Genomic DNA, 25,465 nt, shown 5'->3' with positions numbered 1-25,465 from the left:
GACTCTCTCTTTTGAACTACATTTCCCCCAAGGAGGAAGATTCGTCCTCCTATCAGTTCCCACGAAAACAGCTCGGGAGTCCGGGAAGCAAGAAAGAGTCTGCGGTGGGCCCCGAATCCTGGCAAGTGAGGGCCCTGCCCGGGCCCCGCAGTCCCGGCACGCAGCCCGGGGACAGCAGACCACGACCACGTCCAGGTCCGAGACCCGGGCACCAAGTGCCACCCAGACAAATCCCGCAAGGGTGGGGGGGAGGGCTCGGGTCAGGGAAGGGGCAGAAGTGAAGCGCGTGCGGGTATGTGTTTTAGGGGACACGGAACCCAAACAGTCCCCTCCTTGTAGGGGGTTGAGGGTGGGGGTGGAGACGGACGGCCGACCCAGATCCTGTCCCGCTTACAAAACCAGGCAGGTGTGCGCACCAGCAGCTTCGCTCGGGGTCGGGCCGCGGCTGCCCGTCCACACCCCCGCCCCTGACACGAGCGCAAACGTTCTGTGGGATGGGGGTCTCCTCCTCCTCTCGGTCTTTCGATCCTACCCACTCCCTGCGTCCTAACTACTGCGGAAATTGTGGGTTTTGCTCTCCTAAGCCCAACTCATAAGGCGCTGGGCTTGGGGCTCCGGAGGAGCCTTCGCGCGGCGGGCAGGGCTCCTGTAGCTTCATGTCCCTCGCCCCCGGCTGTGGGAAGACCCACAGACCCCAGCTCTCTCCCTCTCTCCGGGCCCCCGAACGGCGTGTCTTCTGTCAAGCTCAAAGTTAGGGGCAGACTCCCCCGCGAATCCGCCAGCCTGGCGTTGCGGATTTCCCTAAGACCGACCGACGGGGCGGAGGAGGGAGACCGACTAGGGTCCCCTCGCTCTGAGTACTCAGAAAACCAAACAAAATGTAAAGGGGGAAACACAACTTTGCTAGGTGCACCGGGGAACCTGCGGAGCGTCAGGGAATTTCCGGGCTGCGAGGCCGGAGGCGATCAGGGGCGCTGGGCTTCGGGCTTACTTTCCTGCTGCCAACGCTCCGCCAGCCCAGCTTCCAGACGGAAGAAAATTGAAGCTAATGGAGATATCAAACAGAGCCACAACTCCTAAGGCTCTTGCCGCCGCAAACACCCCGCGTCCATCTTCACCGAGCACAGAGTCGTGCGGGGTCTGCATTGCCAGAGGCTCGGGAGAAAAGGGGGGGAAACTCCACGCCCTCAGAAGGAAGCCTCTGTTACCACGACTCTTATTTGTGGATAACAACACGAGCAGTTCCCTCTCCTCTCAAAATTCCCCCACAAGATGGAAACAGCATTTGTCGTCCGATTCATACAAATGCTTGAGGCCTTTCTGGAAAACCATTACCATTCAATGGCTAGAAAATTGCTCTCTTTCCTTTACAAAAAAAGAAGAAGAAAAGGCGCGGCGGCAGCCACAACAGACAACAAAAACTTTCTCCTGCATGATCCTCCGCAGCAGAACGACAAAGAAACGGTATTGACTTACCCCCGAACCACGAGGTGTTTGACAAGGGGGCACTTTTTTTGAAGATTTCTGTTCGGGGAGCTACACAGACAGCTGCAATTCATAGGCGCTGATTGCCAGAAACGCTATGGATTGGCATGGGGTGTGCAGCTCACAGATCCTGATCAATACCCCCACACTCACACGCCAGATGGTTTGGGGAAGGGCAAAAATAAAATAGTCCAAATCAACCCACCATTATGTCTTTTTGTATTGCTCTGATAAACCTAGTGGTAGCGCAAATGTGTTCTGCTCAACACAAAATCTGGAGGGATTCTGAGCATTATGGTAGAAATAAGAAGCATCCCCCCCATACCGCCCCCCAATTTGGGCTGTGATTACTGTTGTTTAGTAAAAACAAAGCTGTTGGCACCTTATCCAGATTGGGTTCACTTGGGGTCTGTTTATTTTTTTGTCAATAATTTATGGAGTCTCGGTTTTAACTGAATTCTCTCTCTCTCTCTCTCTCTCTCTCTCTCCCCCAACCTAAAAATATTTTCATGTGAAAAACATGTGTGAAAACCTGATAGTAAATATTTCCAGTCTTTTCCTGCAGTTGCTAACTGGAGTTCTGAATTTTTTTTCTCTTACAGAGCAATAGCCTGTGTTTGTTGCCGAAGTTGTATTTTATTTACAGGCGTCTTTTGACTCTTTGAAGTTTGTGATCTTGAAGAAAAATCTACCTGTGGGTGTGACATGCTAAGAAATGGACATCCTGGTCTGGCTATGTTCTTGGCACAACTGCTTGGACAGGCTCTAAGAGAGGAACTGGCATTTAGGATACCACCTTTCTAGAGGGTCTAATTGTAAATCAACTGCTAGGGGAAGGGAGAGGGAGGATGGAAGTGTAACTTCCAAACAAAAAACAAAATTCTGAGTCGCAGAACTTCTGTGAGTTGAGTACGGGTGCTAAGCAAGTAGCATTTAAAAAGCAACTCTTTTTTTTAATTTTTAAAAATAGTTATAATGAAACAGCAGAGATTTCTAAACATATTTGAAATTTTCATTAGTATTGATAGTCAAAATTAACTTGAGGTAGAAAATAAGTATTTTTTCCTTTTTAGAAATAGAGAGAAAAGAGCATCCAACCTGTATTCAGTTTTAAAAAAAAAAAGTAAAAAGAAAGAAAAAAATTAGGGTACTGACCAAACAACACATTCATTTCCCTTTTTAAATGGGTTTTGGGGATGAAACATAAACCCTCAAACCAAAGTCAGAAAAATAACGTGGAAAAATCTGCCTTAATCTAGTCCAATGAAATTATATACAAAGAAGCCAATACGGCTTCATGATTTCCCTGAGATCGCTGATATTGATCGAGAGAGGGGGAGGGAGGAAGGAAGGGAGCAAGGCTGCGAGAAAATGGAGCTCACCTTTCTGCTCCCAGGCACATCGCAATGCAATTCCCAGGAGCAGATTTATCTTGGTGGCCTGGTAAATGAGTTTATCATTTTGAAAAATTATTTAAATGGCAATTTATGTACTTAGCTTTCAGTACGGAGACGGCGCCAACCTGGGGGGTGGGGGTCACCAGCTATTCCTTGAGGCTGAAGCTTGGGCAACAGAGGCTGCCTTCAGTGCTGGAGTACAACAGACCAACTCCTTCCCAGCCCTGCCCCTCTCCTGCGGCATCTCAGTCCCTGAGCACTTGTGGACCAAAAGCAGGCTGCATGTGTGTGGACTTTTGTTGCACTCGCTGTGCGTTTCCAACATTAACTGGTGCACACCATCCCAAGTGTCCAGCTGCCATACATAAAGCAGGGAGTGGGAAGGATTCAGCAGGAGGTGGCTCAGGGGAGAGGAGAACCCAAGAAACAGAAGACAAGGGGGTTATTTCACCTGTCCCCTGTTATGGCACTCAAGATGGGAGCAGCTAGAAAAGTATGTCTGCCAAAGCAAGGGGATCTGCCGCTTTCTTATCCAGGCTTTGATATCACCAAGACGACACCGTTTTGAAAGACTAATTGGCAACATATTGGCCGGGGCTCCTTAAGGCTGATCTGTGAATAAGGTCACTGTCCATTCGTGTGACAGAATGGTGTGGGAGATTTCCCCCTTCCGTATCTAGAAGAGAGAAGAGGGCAGTGGAAAAGGTCACTGAGACTAAGAACTGCTTTCCAAATGAATTAAACCTTGGCTCCAGTGCCACGAAGGCTCATACAGTATTCCAGGCGGGGTCCTTGTTTTCTTATCAAGTTTTCTCTAACAGCTGGAAGTGGTTGGAGGGGGCTGTCTTAAGGAGACCCCCTGCTCTTCTTTTGACAGCTGATCAAAAGAAAATAGGTCACGCTTCTCAAACTTATGTCCACCCTGTCCTTAATTACTGTCTCTTTAAACAAAAGCAACATCTGCGCAACCTCAGCCAGCTTGAATCTTCGGAGGCAAACAGAGAGCAACCTGCTTTGGAAAAATCGGCTACTTTCTAGGCTTTCAATGCGGGGAGTTGGCCTCTCTGGCTGTCTTCCACTTCCCCTGCACCTGACACGGGCCTCGGAAAATTCCATGTCCTCTCGGCCCCCAGCCCAACCTGAGTTGGCCAAACGACGGAAATTATAGCAAGACCAAGGGGCACTTGTAAACGCTAAGGCTTGGGAGCGCTATCCAGCTGGTGGGGCTCTGATGTTGGAGAAACGAGGTTTAAATACGCAGATGTCAGCGGGGGCTCCAGGGTCCTCCACCCACCGCAGAAACCCCAGGCGTTCCTCTCCCGGGAAACAGTGTGTGTGCCTCCGTGCGCGTACATGTGGGTGTGTGAGCGTATGCCTGCATGTGTGTGTGTGCGCGTGCCTGTGTGTGCATGTGAGAGCATGTGTTTGGATGGGGGGTTATCCTGAGCCTGTGTGTGAGCGCCCGCGGTGTCTGTTAGGGGAAGGATACCAGACTAGTGTCCTATTTGGTTTGCTTGCTCTCTGCCCCCCGCTGAAGTTTGCTGGCCATGGACGTGGGCCACCCTGCTCACCCCCACCCCTCCGGCTCCTACACGCCCCTCTGCTTTCCAAATGGCTAATGAAGCAAATACTTGGTCCCCTTGAAATTGTAGCTCCCGAAATTCTAATTTTATTTTTGCAATCTAACGGGGCCCTTCTGAAGCCTCATAACTGGGAGATTTATGGGCTCCCCGGATAATTAAGTGATGTTATTGTGTTAACTTTGCATGCATTATGCGCCCGCGCCGCCCGCGGTCGGGCCGCCACTGGAGTTCCCTTCGCCGCCCCACAGATTATGCACGCCCTGGTCGCGGGAACCTACGGTGCATTAGAATACATTAGCGCTTGCATTTTAAAAGGCTGAACTCCCGGCTCCCCGAGAGGGACTCTCGGGAGGCGGCTTGCAGGGAGGCGTGCGTTTGTTTCTGCACCCGCGAGCGGCGGAGTCTCCTCCTCCCGGCCGGTCAGGCTGAAGAAGAGCTTTGAGGTGAGAGGAAGGGGACTGAGCACTGCCCCTTTCCCCAGACCGCAGCTGCCCCGGGGGCCGCGGGGCTGCGTCGTTCGCATAATCCCCCTGCCTCGCCCGCACTCCAGCCGCCCTCTGCCCGCCGCCCCTCCCCTCCCTCTCTCCCTCCCTCCCTCTTTCCCTCTCCTTGACGTTTGATTCCAGTAGCAGAGGAGGAAAAAAAGGCACCGAGCCGTCAGCCAAACATGAAACGCGCGTCCCCGCCCCCTCGCGGCCACTGGCAGCTACGCGCAAAGGGCCCGCCCCCCGGGGCAGCTGCGGCTGCGGAATGGCTGCTCGCCGCGCCAGTCCAGCACAGCCCCGCCCCGGGCCCGGGAGGGTAGGTTGGCTGCCCCGGCGAGCGGCAGAGCCCTTCTGGACAGCTCCCGCTCACCCAAACAGAAGACGTCGGCGCCGGAGCGGGCTCGGACATGGCGAGGCAGCGCGCCGGCCCGAGCGGCGGGGCCCGGTGATCCCTCCCTCCCTCCCCGCCCCCTCCCCTCTCCCGCACGCACGCCCCGGCCGCCCCCACCCCGCCCCCACCCGGGCGCGCCCGCCCGCAGCCGGGGCGCACCCCGCGCGCACGCCCGCTCCACAAGCTCCGCACTCCGCGCCCGCGGCCGAGCCCCGCCACGCGCGCCTCGCCAGCCCGCCGGCCGCCCCCGCCGCCCCCGCCGCCCCCGGGCCCCGATGGACTGAATGAAGGCTGCCTACACCGCCTATCGATGCCTCACCAAAGACCTAGAAGGCTGCGCCATGAACCCGGAGCTGACAATGGAAAGTCTGGGCACTTTGCACGGGCCGGCCGGCGGCGGCAGCGGCGGGGGCGGCGGCGGGGGCGGCGGGGGCGGCGGCGGGGCCCCGGGGCATGAACAGGAGCTGCTGGCCAGCCCCAGCCCCCACCACGCGGGCCGCGGCGCCGCGGGCTCGCTGCGGGGCCCGCCGCCGCCCACGGCGCACCAAGAGCTGGGCACGGCGGCGGCTGCGGCGGCAGCGGCGGCGTCGCGCTCGGCCATGGTCACCAGCATGGCCTCGATCCTGGACGGCGGCGACTACCGGCCCGAGCTCTCCATCCCGCTGCACCACGCCATGAGCATGTCCTGCGACTCGTCCCCGCCGGGCATGGGCATGAGCAACACCTATACCACGCTGACGCCGCTGCAGCCGCTGCCGCCCATCTCCACCGTGTCCGACAAGTTCCACCACCCGCACCCGCACCACCACCCGCACCACCACCACCACCACCACCACCAGCGCCTGTCGGGCAACGTCAGCGGCAGCTTCACCCTCATGCGCGACGAGCGCGGGCTCCCGGCCATGAACAACCTCTACAGTCCCTACAAGGAGATGCCGGGCATGAGCCAGAGTCTGTCCCCGCTGGCCGCCACGCCGCTGGGCAACGGGCTGGGCGGCCTCCACAACGCGCAGCAGAGTCTGCCCAACTACGGCCCTCCAGGCCACGACAAAATGCTCAGCCCCAACTTCGACGCGCACCACACTGCCATGCTGACGCGCGGGGAGCAGCACCTGTCCCGAGGCCTGGGCACCCCGCCCGCGGCCATGATGTCGCACCTCAACGGCCTGCACCACCCGGGCCACGCTCAGTCGCACGGGCCGGTGCTGGCGCCCAGCCGCGAGCGCCCGCCCTCCTCGTCGTCGGGCTCGCAGGTGGCTACTTCGGGCCAGCTGGAGGAGATCAACACCAAAGAGGTGGCGCAGCGCATCACGGCCGAGCTGAAGCGCTATAGCATCCCGCAGGCCATCTTCGCGCAGAGAGTGCTGTGCCGGTCTCAGGGGACTCTCTCCGACCTGCTCCGCAATCCAAAACCGTGGAGTAAACTCAAATCTGGCAGGGAGACCTTCCGCAGGATGTGGAAGTGGCTGCAGGAGCCGGAGTTCCAGCGCATGTCCGCCTTGCGCCTGGCAGGTGAGCCCTTGGGGCAGCGGGGCTGGGCTGCCGGGAGGGCTCCTAGGAGCCGGAGCAGACCTACTGGCCCCGTCTCTTTTCCCGGTGCCTTTCTGCTTTACCCTGTGCGCTTCCGTTGTGTTCTTTTATTTCTTCTTCCATTTCTCTTTCTCCTTTTTCACTTCTCCCGGTTCCTGTCCTCTCTTTTCTTCTCTTCCCCTCTCCCTGTCCCTGAGCTTTCATGAACCGACAACCCCCCCCCCCTCATTCTCCAACCTTTGGCCTCCCTCTGACCTCTTCGAGCAGCGGGAGGCGGGAGAGGGGTGCGCGGTGCCTGCTGGAAGCCCCTGTCTTTCCAGCACTCACAGAAACCAGGAACTGCCCTGATTCAAAACCTGTGCACTTGAACTCTTTTTAGACCGCACATTGGCGTTCTCCAGGCTGCCCAATCTCCCTACGTGGCGGTAGCTGAGATGCTCTGTTCTTGAGAAGACAGAGCTCTCCCTCTCCCGACCACACCACACCACATCAGACAAACTTCTTTGGTCTTTAGCGAGCGGCACTGCCTTGCCCGCCTGGGGGGCTAGCGGCTGGGATACAGCGCCGCGTCCGGAACCCAACTCCGGCTTTGGCTTTGGCGCAGAGAGTTTCTGACCGGGCTTGACGGTGAGAGCGGGCTGTGGCTAGCGCCAGCGTCACTGCCTACATCAAGGGGAGGGTGTAAAGGCGAAGGTTGGGACTGTCTAGTTCACCGCTTTAGAAAGACTGGGGAGAAGAGGCAGTGGAGAGCTCCCTGCCTCGCTGGCTGGTCACCCTAACCGCGCTCCCAGCGTCTGCTAAGGTATGCCGGGTTTCCTGGAGAGGCCAGGCGCTCGCAGAAAAAGGTGCTGGGAAATTAAGATGCAGATTAGTTAATTAATGCATCCCGGCCGCGGGCTACAGGCTCCGCCTTTGCATTAAGCGGGCTCTGATTGTGCGCTGAGCCCCGCGGCAGGGAAGGCGGGCGGACCGCGGAAGGGGACGGGTCCACGCGCCGGCTACATTGTTCTGGAGCGGTCTCGGCTCTTTGTGCCTCCTCTAGTGGCCGAGCCGCGAGGTACAGCCCTCTATTGTTCTAGGAGCACAGAAATCTCCTGTGTGGGCGGCGGGTGCAGGAGCGAGAGCGAAAGACGCAGCAGAGGCTGAGACTGGCACGCAGTTGCGCGCTTTTGTGCGCAAAGACCCCGCGCCGCGCGTGTGGCTACTGCGCTGCTTGTGGACTGGGCCAGGGGCCCAGCGGGGCAGTGTGCAGGCCCCCTGAAGGGGACGACACACAACACTCTACTGGCAGCCGAGGTTGGCGGCTTCTCTTGGACTGAGGGGATTTCTCGAGATCTGCGGGCTTTAGGACAAACCGATTCGTGGTAGCGTCGATTTGCATAGCGCGGATAATGAGACGCGCGCGGTTCCGAGCCCGCCGGGCAAGGCAAATTCCGGAGCTAAGAGCTCAGGCTCCCTCTCGCGCTCCCCTGGGCTTTCCTCGGCACAGCTGCGCACGGCTTGTGGGGTGCACGCGACCAACGCCTGCCAGGGCTGGGGGATGTGACAGGCAGTCGTTTTCGCCCGGGTTCGGGGAGGGGGCGTTTCCGCTCTGACAGCCTCCTCCTTAGATCCCAACCTGCCACTCAATAGTCGTCCCTCAGTGTTGACCTAAGAAAGTAACGAAAACCAGCTTTCTCCCCACCAAGATCGGTGGACTCTGGACACTGTTGGGCGAATTTAGAAATCGACATTCTTTTTCTTTCTTTATTTTAATCTTCATCTTCTACCATTTTCTCTTGGTTTCCGGCAAAGATAAAGCCGTACGTGGAAAGCAGCGGTGGGGGATGGACCCAAGCCTGGCTGACGGGTCTGGACGTGGTCCCACCCCCTTGTCGTGTAGCCCCGGCAGGCCCCGGGCCTTCTCCGGCCGGCCTCCTGGGCACTGAGAGCCAGAAGGAACTTGGCAGCTGGTCCAGGGGGTACCGTTCACAGCAGGGTGACAGCTGTTCCACGCTGGCCGAGCTCGGAGCGCTGCCGCCCCCTCACGCCTGTCGCGCAAAGGACACGGTGTTGTAAAAACACTTGTGCCTCCTGCCTGAGCAGGGCTGGAAGCTATGTGGAAAGTAATGCTGGAGTGATTGCCCCCCCGCCCCCCCCCGGCTCCTCAACTCCACCTGCACCAGCGGCTGGCCCGGGCAGGGCATGGCCAGAGCTGCCTGCTTCTGGGCGGAACAGCGCAGGAGCCGTCTCGGCTGGACACCGCCGCCTCCCCTAGCGAGTGGGAAATGTCTGCTGCCGACCCTGCCTGGCTCAAGCATTCAAATGTGTCTGTTTTATTACCGCAGGTTGAAAAGGGACGAGAGCTTTAGCCTTTTTTATCTGGCCATTCTATCAGCAACTACAAGTGTGTTGAGTGGTTATTATTACAGAGGAGGCCTTTCAGTTTGGGGTCAGTAGATCAGTCTCTTCAGACACGGGCACAGAAGCGAGGCTGCTAAGTAGGTATTATGTGCTCAGGAGCGCTCGGGGCCAGCAGCGAATGGGGAAGAGGGGGCCTTCTTCGCCAAGAGATCGATCGCTCGCTCGGAATCCCCGCCGGGACGCCTTGGAGGGCCCAGGCCATAGCGACCTGGGGGTTACACAAGCCCGCGAGTCGGCCAGGCCCGCCCCGCGCCCCGCACTCAGGGCTCCCAGACCAGGCCCTTTTCTTTCTGTTCACCTGTCCCCTTATAGCTTTCCGTTTCCGTTCACGCTGGGCCCACTCGGGTCCTGCCGGAAGGCCCAACAGACGGGTTTGAGCCAGCCAGCATGAAGATGTCTAATTTGGTCAGCGCCTGCAAACCTCGCCATCGGAGCAAGTGCGGTGCGTCACCAAGGCACAGCCCAGCCAGGGAAGGAACTTCCGGAGGAAAGAAGCAGACAGACGTCGGGGAAGCGCAGACTGCCCCAGCGTTAGATTTCAAGATTAATGACCTCCAAATGCGCGGCGGCGCACGCGGAAAGAGTGGCCAGGACGGCGAGTGGTGCAAGTGCGCAGGGTCAGGCCAGCTAGGCGTTGAGGTCCTGATGCCGGCTCCCACGGGGCGGTTTTTATTAACCTGGCAGCAGGCAGAGAGGACAGAGCCCTGCGATTTCGAGCACGCACGCGTTCGGCTTTGAACGCAGGCGGCCTCCGAACCAAGCACAAACTCCTGCACCGAGGCACTGAGTGAACCCAGGCATGAACCTGACGTGCGCCTCGCGGAGGGAGAGCCAGGCCTCGGTTTCTTCCAACGCCCGGAAGCCACAGCTGAGCACCCCCGACTACTTGCCCTGCCTACATTTCCGCCTCCAGTGAGCCTCGCTCCTTCTGCGAGCAGTCCCCGCCCCGTACAGACTCACGGACCTCTCCAGGCTGCAGCTCCCAGCAGCCGATTCTGTTAAGGCGGCCGAAAGCCCTTAGCCAACCCGCCAAGATGTCGCCCTGGCCCAGCTGACACCCGCAGCACGACCAGGCCAGGGCTCAACGTGGCTCCTGCCACGGCACCACGTGTGTCCCTGTCTCTGGCTGCGCCGCGGCGGTCCTCAGGGAACGCGTGCAGCCGCGCGTCTCGGAAGCGGCGAGGCTGGGAGGAGACCTCCCTCGCGGCGGACGCCTCCTCTCCCCTCCCCTCCCGCTGCCTAGCTCCCGGCCCAGGCCCCCTCTGCAGTCAATTTAGTTCCTCCCAGCCCGGGAGGCCGAATGCAACCCACGCCGGCGTGGAACAAATATTTTCTGCCGCTGGCAAGGCGGATTAATAATTGGAAAGCTCTTTCGCGTCCTTGTTAAGACCCAGGTGCCGGGAGAACACCTTCTAACCCGCATGAAGGTTGGTGGGAGCCAGCCGAGGCGGCGGAACACGGCGGAGGGGCGTGAACCCGACGCGAGAAGCGGCCCAGGCCTCCCGGCGCCCTGGACGCGAGAAGCGGCCCATTTATTTTTATTCCAGGCTTTCCACCGTGTGGTTATGTCACTTTCTCAAACAAATGTGTATATGGAGGGAGATCGATGCTGATAATGTTTAGAAGATTAAAAGAGCATTAATGCTGGCAACAATAACGCAAACGTGTGGACCCAGATTTCATTGATCTGGAACATGATCCGGCGCGTTTCCAGTAAGCCCGACGGCGCGCTCTTCCCAGCAGAGCGCTCGCCAGCGCCCAGGCTCCCCGCGCGGCTGCGGCACTGGGCGGTCCTGGAGGCGGACCGCAGCTCCTCCCCCGCGCAGCTCCGGCCCGCCTCTTCTTCCCTGGGGTTTTCTCCTTCTCTCGCAGGGCTCCCTGCCGTCTGCCCCAGTCCCTGGGCGCTCCTACTGCTGTTCTGTGCCCTCCCGGAGGGCTCCTCGGCGTGGCGAGGACCGACATTCCAGTCTTCCCAGCTCTCCTGTCCTTAGCTGTCACCGCGGGGTCCGAGTAGCCCGAACCTGGTCCAAGGAGGCCCTGGGCAACGTCTATTTTTCTTTTTCTTTTCTTTCTTTCTTTCTTTTTTTTTTTTTTTTCCATCGAAACCATTCTGGAAAGCCCCGAGTTTCGAAATTCGGTCTCGATATGTGCGAGCGACCAGGCCCAAGTCTGGAAATGAGGTGGCAAAAGCTGCTTGCTAACCGCACAGCTTAATGATCCGTGGATCCGCTCCGGAGTCCCACGAGTGACTCTTCACGCAGGTGCCTTTAGTTGACTAACTAAAAGCGGTCCCACTAACAAAAGCTGGGCTTTACCCCTCAGAACGGCCATGTCTGCCCTGGGCTACCAGGATGGAGCAGGGAAGATTCTTGCGTCCTACCTCGGCTGGAGAAGGAAGGTAGGAAGAGCTCTAGAATCCCACGGCTCTCCCTTCCCACCCCTCTCCATGTCCCCGAGGAGGTGAAGGCCACAGGCCCACCCTAGGTGGGGAGATTTTTCTCTGAGACTGTGCTCTTACACCTGCTACCCACTCATGGCTGTGCTTCTGGAAGAAATACTAAGGCAAATTTTATGGAAAGAATGAAAGAGCTGGGACTATAGTGGATTGGGCTGAGAACTAAGTTGTCTTGTGTGTGTGTGTGGTTTTTTTTTTTTTAATTATAAATCCTCCAGTTGGAGAAAGCTAAGCTTTTCCTTCAATGGGAAGTCTTAATCTGTGAGGAAAGGAGCATTTTCCTTCCTTCTCCGGGAACAATGAGGAAAAGCAGCAGGAAAGGGGGAGAGATAGAACTCAATTTGGTTCTGTTTTGAGATGAGACAGGAATGAGCCTATGGTCTCCTCTGACTCCCAGGGGTGCTGAGGAAGAGAGGTTTTTTTTTCTGTGTGTGTGTGTGTGTGTTAAAGATTTATTTGAAAGGCAGAGAGAGATCTTTGATCTGCTGGTTCATTCCCCAAATGGTCCCAATGACCAGGGCTACGCGAGGAGCCAGGAGCCAGAAGCTTGCTCTGGGTCTCCCACATGAGTGTAGGGGCCCAAAGACCTGGGCCATCTTCTGATGCTTTCCCGGGCCATTAGCAGGGATCTGGATTGGAAGTAGAACATCTGGGACTCGGGACTCGAGCCAGTACCCCTATGGGATGCTGGCAGCAGGTGGAGGCTTAACCTTCTACACCACAGCGCCAGCCCCAAAAAGGGAACTTTGATCCACCACCTTGACTGCTAGTCAGGAGGAAGGGTCCCACTGGTCTCCTGAAAACTTGGAGCTGGGTCGGGGGTGGGGGGGGCACTGAAACTAAGCAGGGTGAGTCTGGACGACAGCTGGCCCTTCCCCAACAGGACCCACTGGAAGGACCTCTGGGATCTGGGAGGGGTGAGTGGGCATTTGGAGGGTGGGATTTTAGGCTCTCCCCCAGCCCCATCTTAGAATCCTAAAACAGGGCAGGACTCCCAGTGAATGGTCTGGGTAGGGCAGGAACAACTGCCGTAGTCTCCCTATGGTCCTACAAGACCCTAGCAGTTGATGCCCTCTCCTGGTGAGTGGGGTCTGCCCAGAGGCCACAGGCTGCTGCCTGCTTTACCTCGCTTTACATTCCAGAGCTCTGGGCCTGAGCCCCAGAGGGAAGGAGAACCTGCCTCTTCCCCTGTCTTCAAACCAGGGTTTCATTTTAGAACCACCCCTTGATGTGACAGGGAGGGCCCCGGTGCCCCTGCCAGGCTCTCTGGCCTTTAAGCACCCATTTCTCAAGGGAAGTAAGAGGAAGGGGGCTGAACAGGTCTGTGAAGAAAGTTCTAGGCCCCACCACATCACCCTGCTGGCTGCAATTGGCAGAAAGTGTCTTCGTGAAAAGTGGTGTCATGTAGGGTAACCCTAGGGGGAATGAAAACCTCAAGAAGCAGAGAGATTTCATTTCTGGGTTGTTGCCAAGGGAAGGGAAACGAGGAGGACATACATAGAGATCACCACTTGGATGACAGGCTGTGGGGAAGAGGGCCAAGATGGAGGCACCTCGGGCCTTAAACTTCATCTTCAGACTCTCTGAGCTGTGCATACCCTAAATCTTCCAGTGATCACTATCTTTCCTGACCTGGGGAAAGCCACTTCTTCATGGGGAGAATCTCTGTGCCATTGGTGAGGAAGCCCTATGCTGTTAGGAGCAGAGGGCCTGCCTGGGCTGACTCAACCCGGGGGCAGGGCACATTACCACCACTCACCACCCAGTCTTTCCTCCTAACCAGCCTCCGTGCCTCTGGAAATGGCTTTTGGATTTCTAAATTTCATATAAGGCAATAAATTTAAAATGTGCTTAGTTTTTGTTTGTTTTAAACAAGTAGAGAGGGAGGAGGTAGGGCAGTTAATTTGGTAGCCCAGCCCACCTGATGCCATCTGGGCACGGCATGCAGGTAGGCTGTGGGCTGGGCGGACAGATAGTCTCACTTGAGGAGCCAGATTCCTAGAAGCTGTGGACATTTATTGTGAAAAACTGTCCCGCACAAACTGCCCCAGAGGGCAGGGACTGCAGTCCAGCTTGGCGCCTCTCTCACCATTTGAGGATCCATTACTCTTTCTGTAGAGAGCAGACTTTGTTTGGGTTGGAAGCACACCTCCACCGTAATTTAATCAGCATTGGACTTTGGCTCGTGTAATCAAATATACATATACTTTCTCCTGCAGGAAGAAAAATAATTTCTCTGTAACTGGTATTGACTTGAAGTCATGTAATCTCTGGAAAGCATCACATTTTTAAAGGGAAAGGTAAAATTAAGGGGAAAAGAATCCACAGGTCCAGTGGTTTGCCTTGTCCATTACAAAGAAGGGGCAGAGGGAACACTCTGAGAGCATGGATATTCGTGCAGCTCCAATTGCAGATATTTCACTACAATTCCTCTGTGTGGTCAGTTTCTGAGATCTGTATTGATAGGAAACCAAGTTAGCTGTCTCACCAGATCCTAGGACGTGGGTTAACATGTGTTGTATTGGCATCCTTGAAGGAACCTGTGTAGCATCTCATTTTTCTGCCTTTTGTTGGAGAATAGCAGCTCCCTGAGTTCCAGCAGACTCTAGGTGGGCAGCAGGCCCCATTCTTTTAAGGATGACGGGCACCCATTGCCAGCTTGTTCTCTACTCCATCCCAGGGCAGAAGCATGAGACTGTTCCCTAGAGCATTCTGGAGCAAGCATGGACTCCCCATCCCCCAGGGTGAGGCTCCAGGCTTTGCCCAAGTTGAGTCTGTTAGGGAATCTGTTGTAAACACAGATCCATTGATTTGCATTTGTCAGAGAGTAAAGTTAAACCAGTGAAAAGAGAAGCCCTTACCCTTTTATGCAGGGCCAGGGAAACCTTTCATATTGATCCTATTGATCCAACCTTTCCCTTTAAGGAAACCACATAGTTAAAGACCCTCGTTCAATAGATTTACCCTTCGCGCTTGTGATATTCCTTTAAGTGTTCTCATCTAGGATAGCTGGGCATTAAGCCCACACTCCAAACCAAACAAAAATGAAAAGGGAGTGGAAAGGGGGAGGGAGGTCAGGAGGCAGAATTGTGGGAAGTGAAATTAAATCAAATTGAAATGTGTAATGACCCAGTTGGGGATGTTTTTCTCATTTTTCTAAGATGGCATGAAGAGACAAAGACAAAATAGATGCATTTAGCATCTCTTGCTCTTTTTTTTTCCACAAAAGAAAAAAATCTGTGTATATGTATAGAGTAGCAATGTCTCAGGAACATCATTTTCTACTGTAACATTATTTCAGTCCAACCACTAGCTTGGTTAATTTAAGCTGATTCACTTTAAAAATAGTGATACTGCCACAGTCATTATTTTGGTTGATTTGTGGCAAATCAAGAACACAACTTTCCTTAGAAATGCAGTATTTTGGATTCTGTATATAAGCAAGCTTGGACACCAAAGTCAGTTAAGAAGAGAGGGAGCTTGGAGTTGTGTATTAGGATGGAAGTGAGTAGATGCTAGTTCAGGAATAAGGTACATTTGCTTTAGGACAGTGTTGATAGAACAGGAATTGCACCGGCGCCGCGGCTCACTAGACTAATCCTCCGCTTTGCGGCGCCGGCACACCAGGTTCTAGTCCCGGTTGGGGCACTGGATTCTGTCCCTGTTGCCCCTTTTCCAGGCCAGCTCTCTGCTGTGGCCAGGGAATGCAGTGGAGGATGGCCCAAGTCCTTGGGCCCTGCACCCCATGGGAGACCAGATAAGCACCTGGCTCCTGCCATCGGATCAGCGCAGTGCGCTGGCTGCAGCGCGCCGGCCGCGGCGGCCATTGGAGGGTGAACCAACAGCAAAGGAAGACCTTTCTCTCTGTCTCTCTCTCTCACTGTCCACTCTGCCGCGGCAGCCATTGGAGGGTGAACCAACAGCAAAAGAAGACCTTTCTCTCTGTCTCTCTCTCTCACTGTCCGCTCTGCCTGTCAAAAAAGAAAAAAACAAAAAACAGGAATTGCTAAATTTTCAGTATCCCTCTTGATTACAGATATGAAAATGAAAGTCCCCTTTGTCTCCACAACTGTTGGCGCCATCGGTTTCATTTCTTCCTTGACCTTAATTTGCTCTGTAAATAACATCTATCCGTAATTTTTTTCAGATGTGGTACAAGAGCTATTCCTAATTGGCTATCTCTCGGGTTGTTTTTGGACATTCATGTTTGTTTTATGTGATTGAAAAATATTAATGATTCCTTAGGTGAGCTAATGTATTTATCTGCTGAGTGAGTTCAAAGGGCAGAGTTCAGCTATGGTTCAGGTTAATTGAACAGGAAGCAGTGAGTTCTCCAGGCTGTGTTGAACAAGGGACCAGTCCCTTAAAATATCACACTCAGCAAACACACAATTTCACTGTCCTCATCCTGGAGTCTGATGTAAGAGGCTCAGATCAACTTGGATTGCCTGTTTAAAAACCCAAAGCAAAGCACAGCAACTGCAACAAAAACCCTTGAGTCCCCCTCGGGGAAGAAGAGTTTTCTCATTGGCTAATTGCTTTATTGGTAGCACTGACCTGCAGAGCAGCTGCAGGGGCCTGGATGAAGGCTTAGGCCTCAGAATAATGTGCTCCATTAGAACAGGGCAAGGCAGTTTTTTGTTTACTCGATTGGAGCTCCCTGCAAAGTGCCATTAACCCCAACCCAACTACATGTGTGCTGCAGAAGCCAAAGGTCACGCCAGTCGGTCTGTAGGCACAGCCAGCTTTGCCCTGGTGGGAGGGAGGGGGCATCCTGTTGGCACCATCCTCCCTGGAGCTTAGCCAGCCCTGGGGGCTGCTTCCAGAGCTTTGACCAAAGCAAGCAGTTGCACAACTTGTTTACATTTCCCAACTGCTGAATCATGTTATTGATGATTAAACAGTTTTGATCTGAGTACCATCAGTCACACCAAAAAAAAAAAAAAAAAAAAAAAAAAACAACAACAAAACACTTCTCACTGATCATCTCTTTTCTATTTAGGTTCCCTTCATTACTGTGCATTACAGTAAATAGAATTGTGCAAACTATGCTTTTAGCACGAATATAGTAGCCTGGATAAGTGCTTGGATCAACAGGAAGAGAGATCTCCAAATCCGGCTGGGGAGTTATTTGGAAGGAAGTTTTAAGTGGAGCCTTGAACCACGGCTTCCACTGCCAGCACCATGAACTACACTGCCACCTGCTGGGGGTCGTCTTAGAGGCAATCAGTTCTGCACTAACCCATGGTCCCAGCCCCTTCCTTCATATTGCCCCTGGTATTTGTGTCCCCTTCCCCACCCTCCAGATCACCACCCATGCAAACATTATCTCCCTGGAAATATCTTAGGTGACTTTTCCCGATCCTCTGGGACTCAACCCTCTGCCTTTTCTAAATAATTACCCCCAGAGAAATCAGTTCTGCCTGTCATGGGTGAGGTGATTCACCTACCCTGCACCTTGAGGTGTTCTGGTTGGAAAAGTGTTGAGGGAGGAGAGGCAGAGGAAGCAGAAAGTATCTACAGGAGAGAAGAGAAAAGCTTGTGTGTCAAAGAGGTATGGCTCAGTGGATAGTGCGAGGGAGGGTGATGCCAACTGTCATATGCTCAGCACAGGTGAAATACTGCAAAACGAGAGTGGACAGGAGAGAGTTCACATCCACTGGGAGGATGTGGAGGAAGAGATGCCAACTCAGCAAGCTCCAGGTGGGCTCTGGGAAGCCCCCTGGGGAGAGAAGTGAAGCAGCCGTTTTCAACTGCAGAGAACACAGCCAATGAGCTAGACTTGGAGCCAAACTGCGGAGCTGGCTGCAGCTCTGTGGGCGGCAGCTGCTTCCAGACTCCCTCCCATCGATCACAGCCAGGAGCCCTGTGGCAGCCAAGCGCCTGTGGATGGGTCGCTGCCTCCGCTCCCCGGCGGGCTTCAGCACCACGAACAGCACCACGGGGCACCCGCGAGTCAGTGTCTGCATCCACCTAGAGACGGGAGATGGGCCCCCTATTGGGCAAGACCCTGGCAGAGCAGGGCTTCTTTGGCTCTCAGTAAGAGGTCAGTTATAATACAGAAAGAGGAGGGTCAGGAGTGGGAAGACGAAAGGTGCTGAAGAAGAGCTTGGCAGGGGGATGCATTGTCTCCCTCCCCTGCTGCCTCTGGAGGCACTCTGCAGCTCTCGGTGTTTCAGGTTTAGGATTCCCTCTGAAGGTTTACTACCTGGTTGCCCCACACACCGATGTGCACGAGTGGGTGCCTTTGTTTCCTCACCTGTGTACTCCTGATTTTTGAAAATGTGGGTCTCATTAACGGTAAACAACATTCTCACATGTCAGCATACTATGGCAGGGAGAGCCCGCTATGGGACCTCAGTGTCTGCTGTGGATGTGTGATTCCTTGAGAGTATTAGTGATGGGGCTGGCTTTACACAGAACCTCATCGCCACGTCTGCTCCCCTACAAAGGGCTAGGGGTGTTGAGTCACTTCCGGCAGGCCACACAATGGAGTCATATGGTCCTGACCATAGTGAGGGCTGACACCAGGCGCCGACCCCTGACCCTGGCCTTGTTCAATCAAGTGCTCTGCTTTATTTGTGGTTTTATTCCAGAGGAAAGAGGCAGGTGGGCACTTTCGGTCAATGATGGAGCACAACTCATATCTCTGGGTTCTCAGTGAAATGCCCCTTGGTGTTCTAGAGATAATTAAAATGTAAATTTTTCACTTTATTTCAAGGAATGTTGGTTAAACCCTAGTTTCTTGCTGAAGTGTTTCTCAGAGAGGTGGAGTAGAGGAACAGACAAACATGTCCCCTTCAAAAGAAAGTGAAGAACTTTTCTCAAACATGAAAAAAAAAAGAAAAGAAAGTGAACAGTGTGATAAATAAATGAGATTTTTCTTCCCTGTCATAATTCATCTTTAAATTCCAAGTGGCTCTTGTGTGAAAGGAGAGAAAATCTAGCCCCCCCAAAAAACAATTCTGGTACAGCATTCAGATCCAGTGTTGAGAAAAAACAATTGTCTATGTGTCTGAGTATTTAAAATTTTGCTCTAAAAATGAACAGAAATATATCTGAGCCAGATCTAAGAGCTGGTTTTAAATCTACTTGATAAACTCTGACTAAAGCAGCTCCTCTAAGTGGTATAATATGTACTTCTTAGTAGTTATTGGGCTATGCTATCGAAACCCTTTCCCGTAAAACATGGATTTGATAGCATAGGCTGCTTAGTAAAGCCTGTTTTATATGCGTCACTGCATCTTATTTAAATAAGGCATTACACGCTGCATAGACTTGGACTGAATGCCCTTCCTTTCTAGTGAACACTGTATGTTTTCTAAAAGATAGTTTGACAAGACTGCCATGGGAACAGGATATTTTCTAGTCCTTTTTGGCTCCAAATACTAAAGCAAATATGTGAAGTAAGATAACTTTATGCTCTTCTGTATCAGGGCCACAGATCTAAAAGATGCAGGGGCTAAATCTCAGATGCAGTTGCCTTCTAATATGTTTCAAGGTTCAGTTCATGTTCAAAGCACAAGAGTGAATTCTCTAGTCACTCCCAGTGACTAACCCCACTCATCTTTCATTCTTCTGAAAAGGGAGAAACAATCCTCCTGTTCAAGGTCAAGTCCTCTACTAGGTTCAGGGCCCCTGCCTCTCCTGCCTTCTCAGGACCCTCCCTTCTCCTGCACTTATAACCTCCTCCTCTCTGCCAACATCTTTCCATTCTGCATTTTTATGCTCCATTCTTTTTCTAAAATGCCCCCTACCTGATGACTGTTGTAGCTATGTCTCTTCCTTCCCTTCATTTCTGGGGAGAGTTGCTATAACCCAGTGTCTGTTTCTTACCTCCTCCCTCAGCCTTAGCCCTCCTGTGTTCTCTACCTCCTCTTAACACTGTCACTTTAAAAAAAAAAATGTATTTGAAAGGCAGAGTGATAGATGGGAGGAGGAGGGGAAAGATCCTCCATCTACTGGTTCATTCCCCAAATGGTCACAACAGCCAAATCTGGGCCAGGCCAAAGCCAGGAACCGGAATCTCCATCTGGTCTCCAACATGGGTGGCAGAGACCCAAGCCCTTGGAACATCTTCAACCCTGCCTTCCCAGGTGCATGAGCAGGAAGCTGGATAGGAAGCAGAGTAGCTGGGATGCGGGATCACAAGCAGCAACTTAATACCCTGTACCACAACACTGGTTCTGCAGTGTGACTGTTGAGGTCTTTATAGATAAATCCTGTGGATTCTCAAGCCACTCCACAACATTCAATACACTGTTAACCATTCTTTGCTACAATACTTTCTTCTCTTGATCTCTATACTCATTTTCTTTTTAGCATTCTATTCACTCCTTTTCTTTCTAGCCACCTCTTATTTGTTCATAAAGCCCTATATTCTGGCCTAGGTGATTTTGTTGTTGATTTTTCCACCCAGCATAACCACCTTGGAAGATCTTATCCATTTGGTTACCACATCTTTACACTAAAGCCTTCTAGGTCTTTCTTAAGCCTGCCATCTGTCTCCAGGTCCATGTTTCTTCTGCATTTGGACATATTTGCCTAAGACCTTCAAACTCAGGGCATATCAAAGTGAACTCATTTTCTTATTTGCTAACCCTATGCACCACTACCACAAATTATGAGTCTCTTCTTTTATTCCCTCTTTGGTCAACATCATCCTGTCCACAGAATCTCAAGCCAGGGGCCAGTGCTGTGGCATAATGGGTAAAGCTGCCACCTGCAGTGCCGGCATCCCATATGGACGCTGGTTTCAGTCCCGGCTGCTACACTTCCAATCCAGCTCTCTGCTATGGCCTAGGAAAGCAGTAGAAGATGGCCCAAATGGCTGGACCCCTGCACCAGCATGGGATACCCAGAAGAAGCTCCTGGCTCCTGGTTTCAGATCAGCCAAGCTCCAGCTGTTGCAGCCAACTGGGGAGTGAACCAGTGGATAGAAGACCAATCTTTCTCTCTCTCTCTCTCTCTCTCTCTCTCTCTCTCTCTCTGCCTCTCCTTCTCTCTCTGTGTAATTCTGACTTTCAAATAAATAAATAAATCTTTAAAAAATAATCTCAAGCCAGAAATCAGACAGTTACCCTGGCCTCTTGCCCTTTCGTCTTTCCCCATCAGTCAACCATGTTGGCCATGTGGCTTATTCCTCCTAGTATCTGTCTTACACCATGCCATCCCTCTGCTGCTGCCTTAATTGGAGCTATTGCCAATGTCAACAGCCTCCTGACTAGCCTCCCTGTCACTGGTTACTCTCTTTCATTCTTAAAAAAATTTATTTATTGACTTGAAAGAGTTACACAGAGTGAAGGAGAGGCAAAGAGAGTCTTCCATCCACTGGTTCACTCCCCAAATGGCCGGAGCTGGACCAATCCAGAGCCAGGAGCTTCTTCTGGGTCTCCCATGCGGGTACAGGGGCCCAATGATTTGGGCCACTTTCTACTGTTTTCTCAGGCCATAGCAGAGAGCTGGATCAGAAGTGCAACAGCCGGGACTCGAACTGGCACTCAAATGGAATGCGGGCACTGCAGGCAGTAGCTTTACCCACCTCGCCACAGTGCTGGCCCCTCATTTCCATTCTTAAGCTAGTGATTTTTCTGGAACCCACATCTGACCACATTCCACCCTTGTTTAATACTCTTTATTCCTTTTGGTTCAACTAACTTGAATTCAACTTCAGGGCTTGGCTTAGATGCTCCTGCCTTAAGAAGTCTTCTCTGATCTTGTAAGTGGGTGTCTCCTAGAACTACTACTCCCATTTCATTTAGAACATAATAGGGATCACCTGATGATTTGTCAATGTCACCCCATCAGATTAAATTTCAGAAGAATGGAGGTTGGATACAGCATACAGTAGGTAGTCAATAGATATCTATGAATATATTAATATACCTTTTCTGTCATGGGACACCATTTCTGTCTGTTGTAGTCACCTCAATTAGTAGATGACATTTGAAAAAGAATAGTCAATACTGGTACATCATTTAAACAAAATATTTCCTATTTCACAATATCAAGTTCTTATCAATAGCATTTTCCTCCAAAGCTAAGACACTCCAGCCATGGATTAATTGTAAAGCTTTTTTCCCCTTTGATTTTATTGGATTTTAAATATTTCAGTGGATAAATCCTTATTTGCCTTTATAATAGCTTAATGTAGACTAAAGTCACGTTCGGAGCTTCAGAGGATTGCCAGTGAAATGAGAGCTATGAAATGATGACCACACTGGACACCAGAATAGGGACCCATTTTCCCAGCTGGTTCTGGAGTCCCTCGAGGTAACCTGCTCTGACCAGACCCAGGCCCTTCTCCCTGCTGTGCTTCTTGAGTTGTGTCCACATCTTTGCACTGTGTCCCTCCACTTGGGATGCTTTTACCATTCGTCTCCCGAGGTCCTCTCTGTCCTACGGCCATCCCCAGTCCTCCTTCCCTGAATTCTCCCCAGCTGACTGTGGCCCGTTCTTCCCTCTCCCTGTCCTGAACTGCCTCAGATCAGCGGGACTGATTTCTTCTTCAAGACATCTTCATGATCAGTAAACCAAATTTACATTTAAATGGCCATTACTTGATATTCTACAAATTCTTACATTGTTACTGACTTAAATTTAGCTCTAAAGAAACAAGAAGTCAATATTTTTGTAAGTTTATGCTCTTCTTTTCATTTGCTTATCTTTTGGCCAGCAAGTACATAAAGTTACTTGAGACTTTTGAAAGCCCGTAAACATTGTAGGGAATGAATACAATTCTGTCTATAGAGCACTGACCTAAGAAGTTAAGAGTGGGGTGGGGCGCTTTCTCTACTTCAATTTTACTAGGTTTTAAAAATTTGAGCAGATAAATTCTTATTTATTTTTATCATATCCACATGACATTGAGTGAGAAAAGATTTTATTACTACTTCAACTTCTGTGAGAAACTAAAACTAAGATAATTTAATTGTTCTACATCTTATATGGAAATTATATATTGTCCTGTGATATTCTCTTTTAGAGTTATATCTGACATTCATATATGAATAACAAATTGTGAAGACCAAGCATATATAAACATAATTTAATGTAAAAATTAAAAATTATAGGCATTTTTTCTGATGCTGCCAATTGAATGCATTAGTTTGCTTGATGATGATTAGGTTTGCCCAGTAAGCAGTTAACTTCAGTGCCTGCTGTATCTGTGCCTTGCATAGCCAAACCAGGATCACTTTGACAAGGCAGAGACATGCAGGGTATGGGTGACTAGGGAGCCTCTCTGAGGCCTGTTTGAGGGGTCTTAGAATCACAGCTCTGGTATGTTCTGAGCCCACCCTTCTCTCTGGTGGGGGCACAACAGCTGGACATGACTGCCAAAGACCAGGCCTACGTGGTGCCCCTGCCTACTCCTCTGCCATGCTCCAAAGGAAGCACGTAGGACCAGGAGGAGTTGGCAATGCTGGACCCAACCCTCCCTTGAATCCAGCTCTTCTTCTAGACTTTCAGACTCATCCTTCTTCCATAGGCAAGTTCTGCAAGGCAACTGAAAGGGCAGAGTGAGGTGTTGATAGGTGATTGGATTGGAAGGGAAGAGAAGACAATCCAGAGTGAAGCCACTTTTAGACCATAAGCCACACCAACCCAGGACCCAGGTATTTTACCTCCTTAGAGCTCTGGAAATCCCTACAATATGACTGTCTCTGAGATGAAGGAGGAGCCCAGACCAAGAGCACAGGAAGCCCAAGCAGTTCCTGAGAAAAGTGTCTATGTGAGCAGATCTTCTTCCTCCAGGCTGCTGGGAAGGAACTGTGGATAGCAAGAAGTCCTCTCTCTGCCTTCCCCTCACCCCTCTCTCAGAGCTGATCTTACAGAGGCAATAGTGGTGGCAAGGTAGCACAGTGGAATGAATGTTTTTGGAGTCAGACAGGCTTGGGAGTTAATTCTTTTTTTTAAAGATTTATTTATTTATTTGAGAGGTAGAGTTACAGACAGTGAGAGAAAGAGGCAGAGAGAAAGGTCTTCCATCCACTGGTTCACTCCCCAAATGGCCGCAATGGCCAGAGCTGCGCTGATCCGAAGCCAGGAGCCAGGAGCTTCTTCTGTGTCTCCCACGTGGGTGCAGGGGCCCAAGGACTTGGGCCATCTTCTACTGCTTTCCTAGGCCATAGCAGAGAGCTAGATTGGAAGAGGGGCAGCCAGGACTAGAACCAGTGCCCATATGGGATGCTGGCACCGCAGGCAGAGGATTAGCCTACTGCACCATGGGCCGGCCCCCTAGGAGTTAAGTCTAACTCTGCCATTGAGTAACTCCCTAGCACTCAACCTTTCTAGGCCTCAGTTTCCTCTTTTGTAAAACGGGAGTGCTATGTCCGCCTTGGAGAGCAGCTGTAAGTATTAGAAATCATCTGTAAAATGACTATCAGGTTACAGGTTGATGTGAAGTGTCTTTTGGATTTCCTCATAGAATCCTTTGCCAGGAGTAGTGATCCAAGGGACAAGATGTCATTGAGTGTTAGGAACCTGGAGAAAGGATGTAAAATACCTATTTTATTGAATATTTGTTACATGCTGTGTGTAACTTACCCAACCAGACAATAATGCTGGGCAATGCACCATGCCACCACTCATGGCATTCAACAGTAAACATTTATTTCTCAAACATCTGCAGGTTCCAGCAGATCTAGACTCCCAGCTGGGTTTGCCCATGCATCTGGGGTGCAACAAAGCTTGATCATGTGTTGGTTGGGAGAGGGGCTCTGCTCCTTATATCTCCCATCCTTTCCTGGAACCACCAGGTTAGCCTGGGCATGACTCTGTCTTGGCAATGGCAGAGGTAGAAGGCACAAGCCGTCACATGCTCTGTGATATCCCTATGGTGAAGAAAAGTCATAAGACTGAGCCAATGGCCAGCGCCGCAGCTCACTTTGCTAATCCTCCGCCTGCGGCACCAGCACCCTGGGTTCTAGTCCCAGTTGGGGCGCCAGATTCTGTCCTGGTTGCTCCTCTTCCAGTCCAGCTCTCTGCTGTGGCCCGGGAGGGCAGTGGAGGATGGCCCAAGTGCTTGGGCCCTGCACCCACATGGGAGACCAGGAGGAAGCACCTGACTCCTGGCTTCAGGTCGGCACAGCACGCTGGCCATGGCGGCCATTTGGGGGGTGAACCAATGGAAGGAAGACCTTTCTCTCTGTCTCTTTCTCTCTCTCTCTCTCTAACTCTGCCTGTACAAAAAAAAAAAAAAAAAAAAAAAAAAGACTGAGCCAAGAGACAGACTGGAATGGCTACAAGCTTACATAGCAAGGAACATAGGTACGGAAAGGGTAAAAGGGCTGGCACTGTGGCACAAGTGATGTCATTTATGTTGCCTACATCCCATATCAGCATGCTGATTTGAGTCCCAGCTACTCCATTTCTGATCCAGCTTCCTGTTAAGGTGCCTGGGAAAGCAGTGGATGATGTCCCTAATGCTTGGGCCTCTGCTGCTCATGTGGGAGATCTGGATGGAATTCCTGGCTCCTGGCTTCTGCCTGGCCCAGCCCTTGCTTTTGCAGGTATTTGGGTAGTAAATTAGCAGGTAGATCTTTCCCTTCCTCTTGCCCCCTTCTCTCCCTCTATCTGTGGTATTCTGCCTTTCAAATAAATAAATAAATTTGTTTAAAAAAGAAAGAAAAGGTGAAGAATTGGACCATTTTTGTTTTTGTTTTTGTCTACCTCATGTCACACTTTCAGTTCACTTGTTCTTGTAGGAAGCACTCCCAAGATCAAGGGGTGTTAAC

At 52.0% G+C, this 25,465-nt stretch overlaps 1 protein-coding gene across 6 annotated transcripts in view; it reads left to right on the top strand.

Annotated features, from left to right (window-relative positions):
* Positions 1 to 5,199: 5,199 nt before the first annotated feature.
* ONECUT2 (one cut homeobox 2) overlaps positions 5,200 to 25,465 on the top strand; it is a 56,732-nt gene continuing 36,466 nt past the window's right edge. For 5 of the 6 annotated variants that reach the window (XR_007921442.2, XR_007921443.2, XR_007921441.2 and 2 more), the window contains exon 1: positions 5,225 to 6,853. Coding sequence is in view for 1 of the 6 variants with exons in the window: in XM_051851187.2 (XP_051707147.1) it covers positions 5,626 to 6,853 (1,228 nt within the window). In the remaining 5 variants the exon portion in view is untranslated. Of the gene's footprint in view, positions 6,854 to 9,586; positions 11,673 to 25,465 lie in introns of all 6 variants that reach the window. The other variant, XR_007921446.2, reaches the window with a different exon arrangement.

Source organism: Oryctolagus cuniculus, chromosome 10, assembly GCF_964237555.1.
Source record: "Oryctolagus cuniculus chromosome 10, mOryCun1.1, whole genome shotgun sequence".
Classification (NCBI taxonomy): domain Eukaryota; kingdom Metazoa; phylum Chordata; class Mammalia; order Lagomorpha; family Leporidae; genus Oryctolagus; species Oryctolagus cuniculus.
The sequence above is the reverse complement of the archived record's forward strand: the minus strand, read 5'-3'. Positions and strand labels throughout refer to the sequence as shown.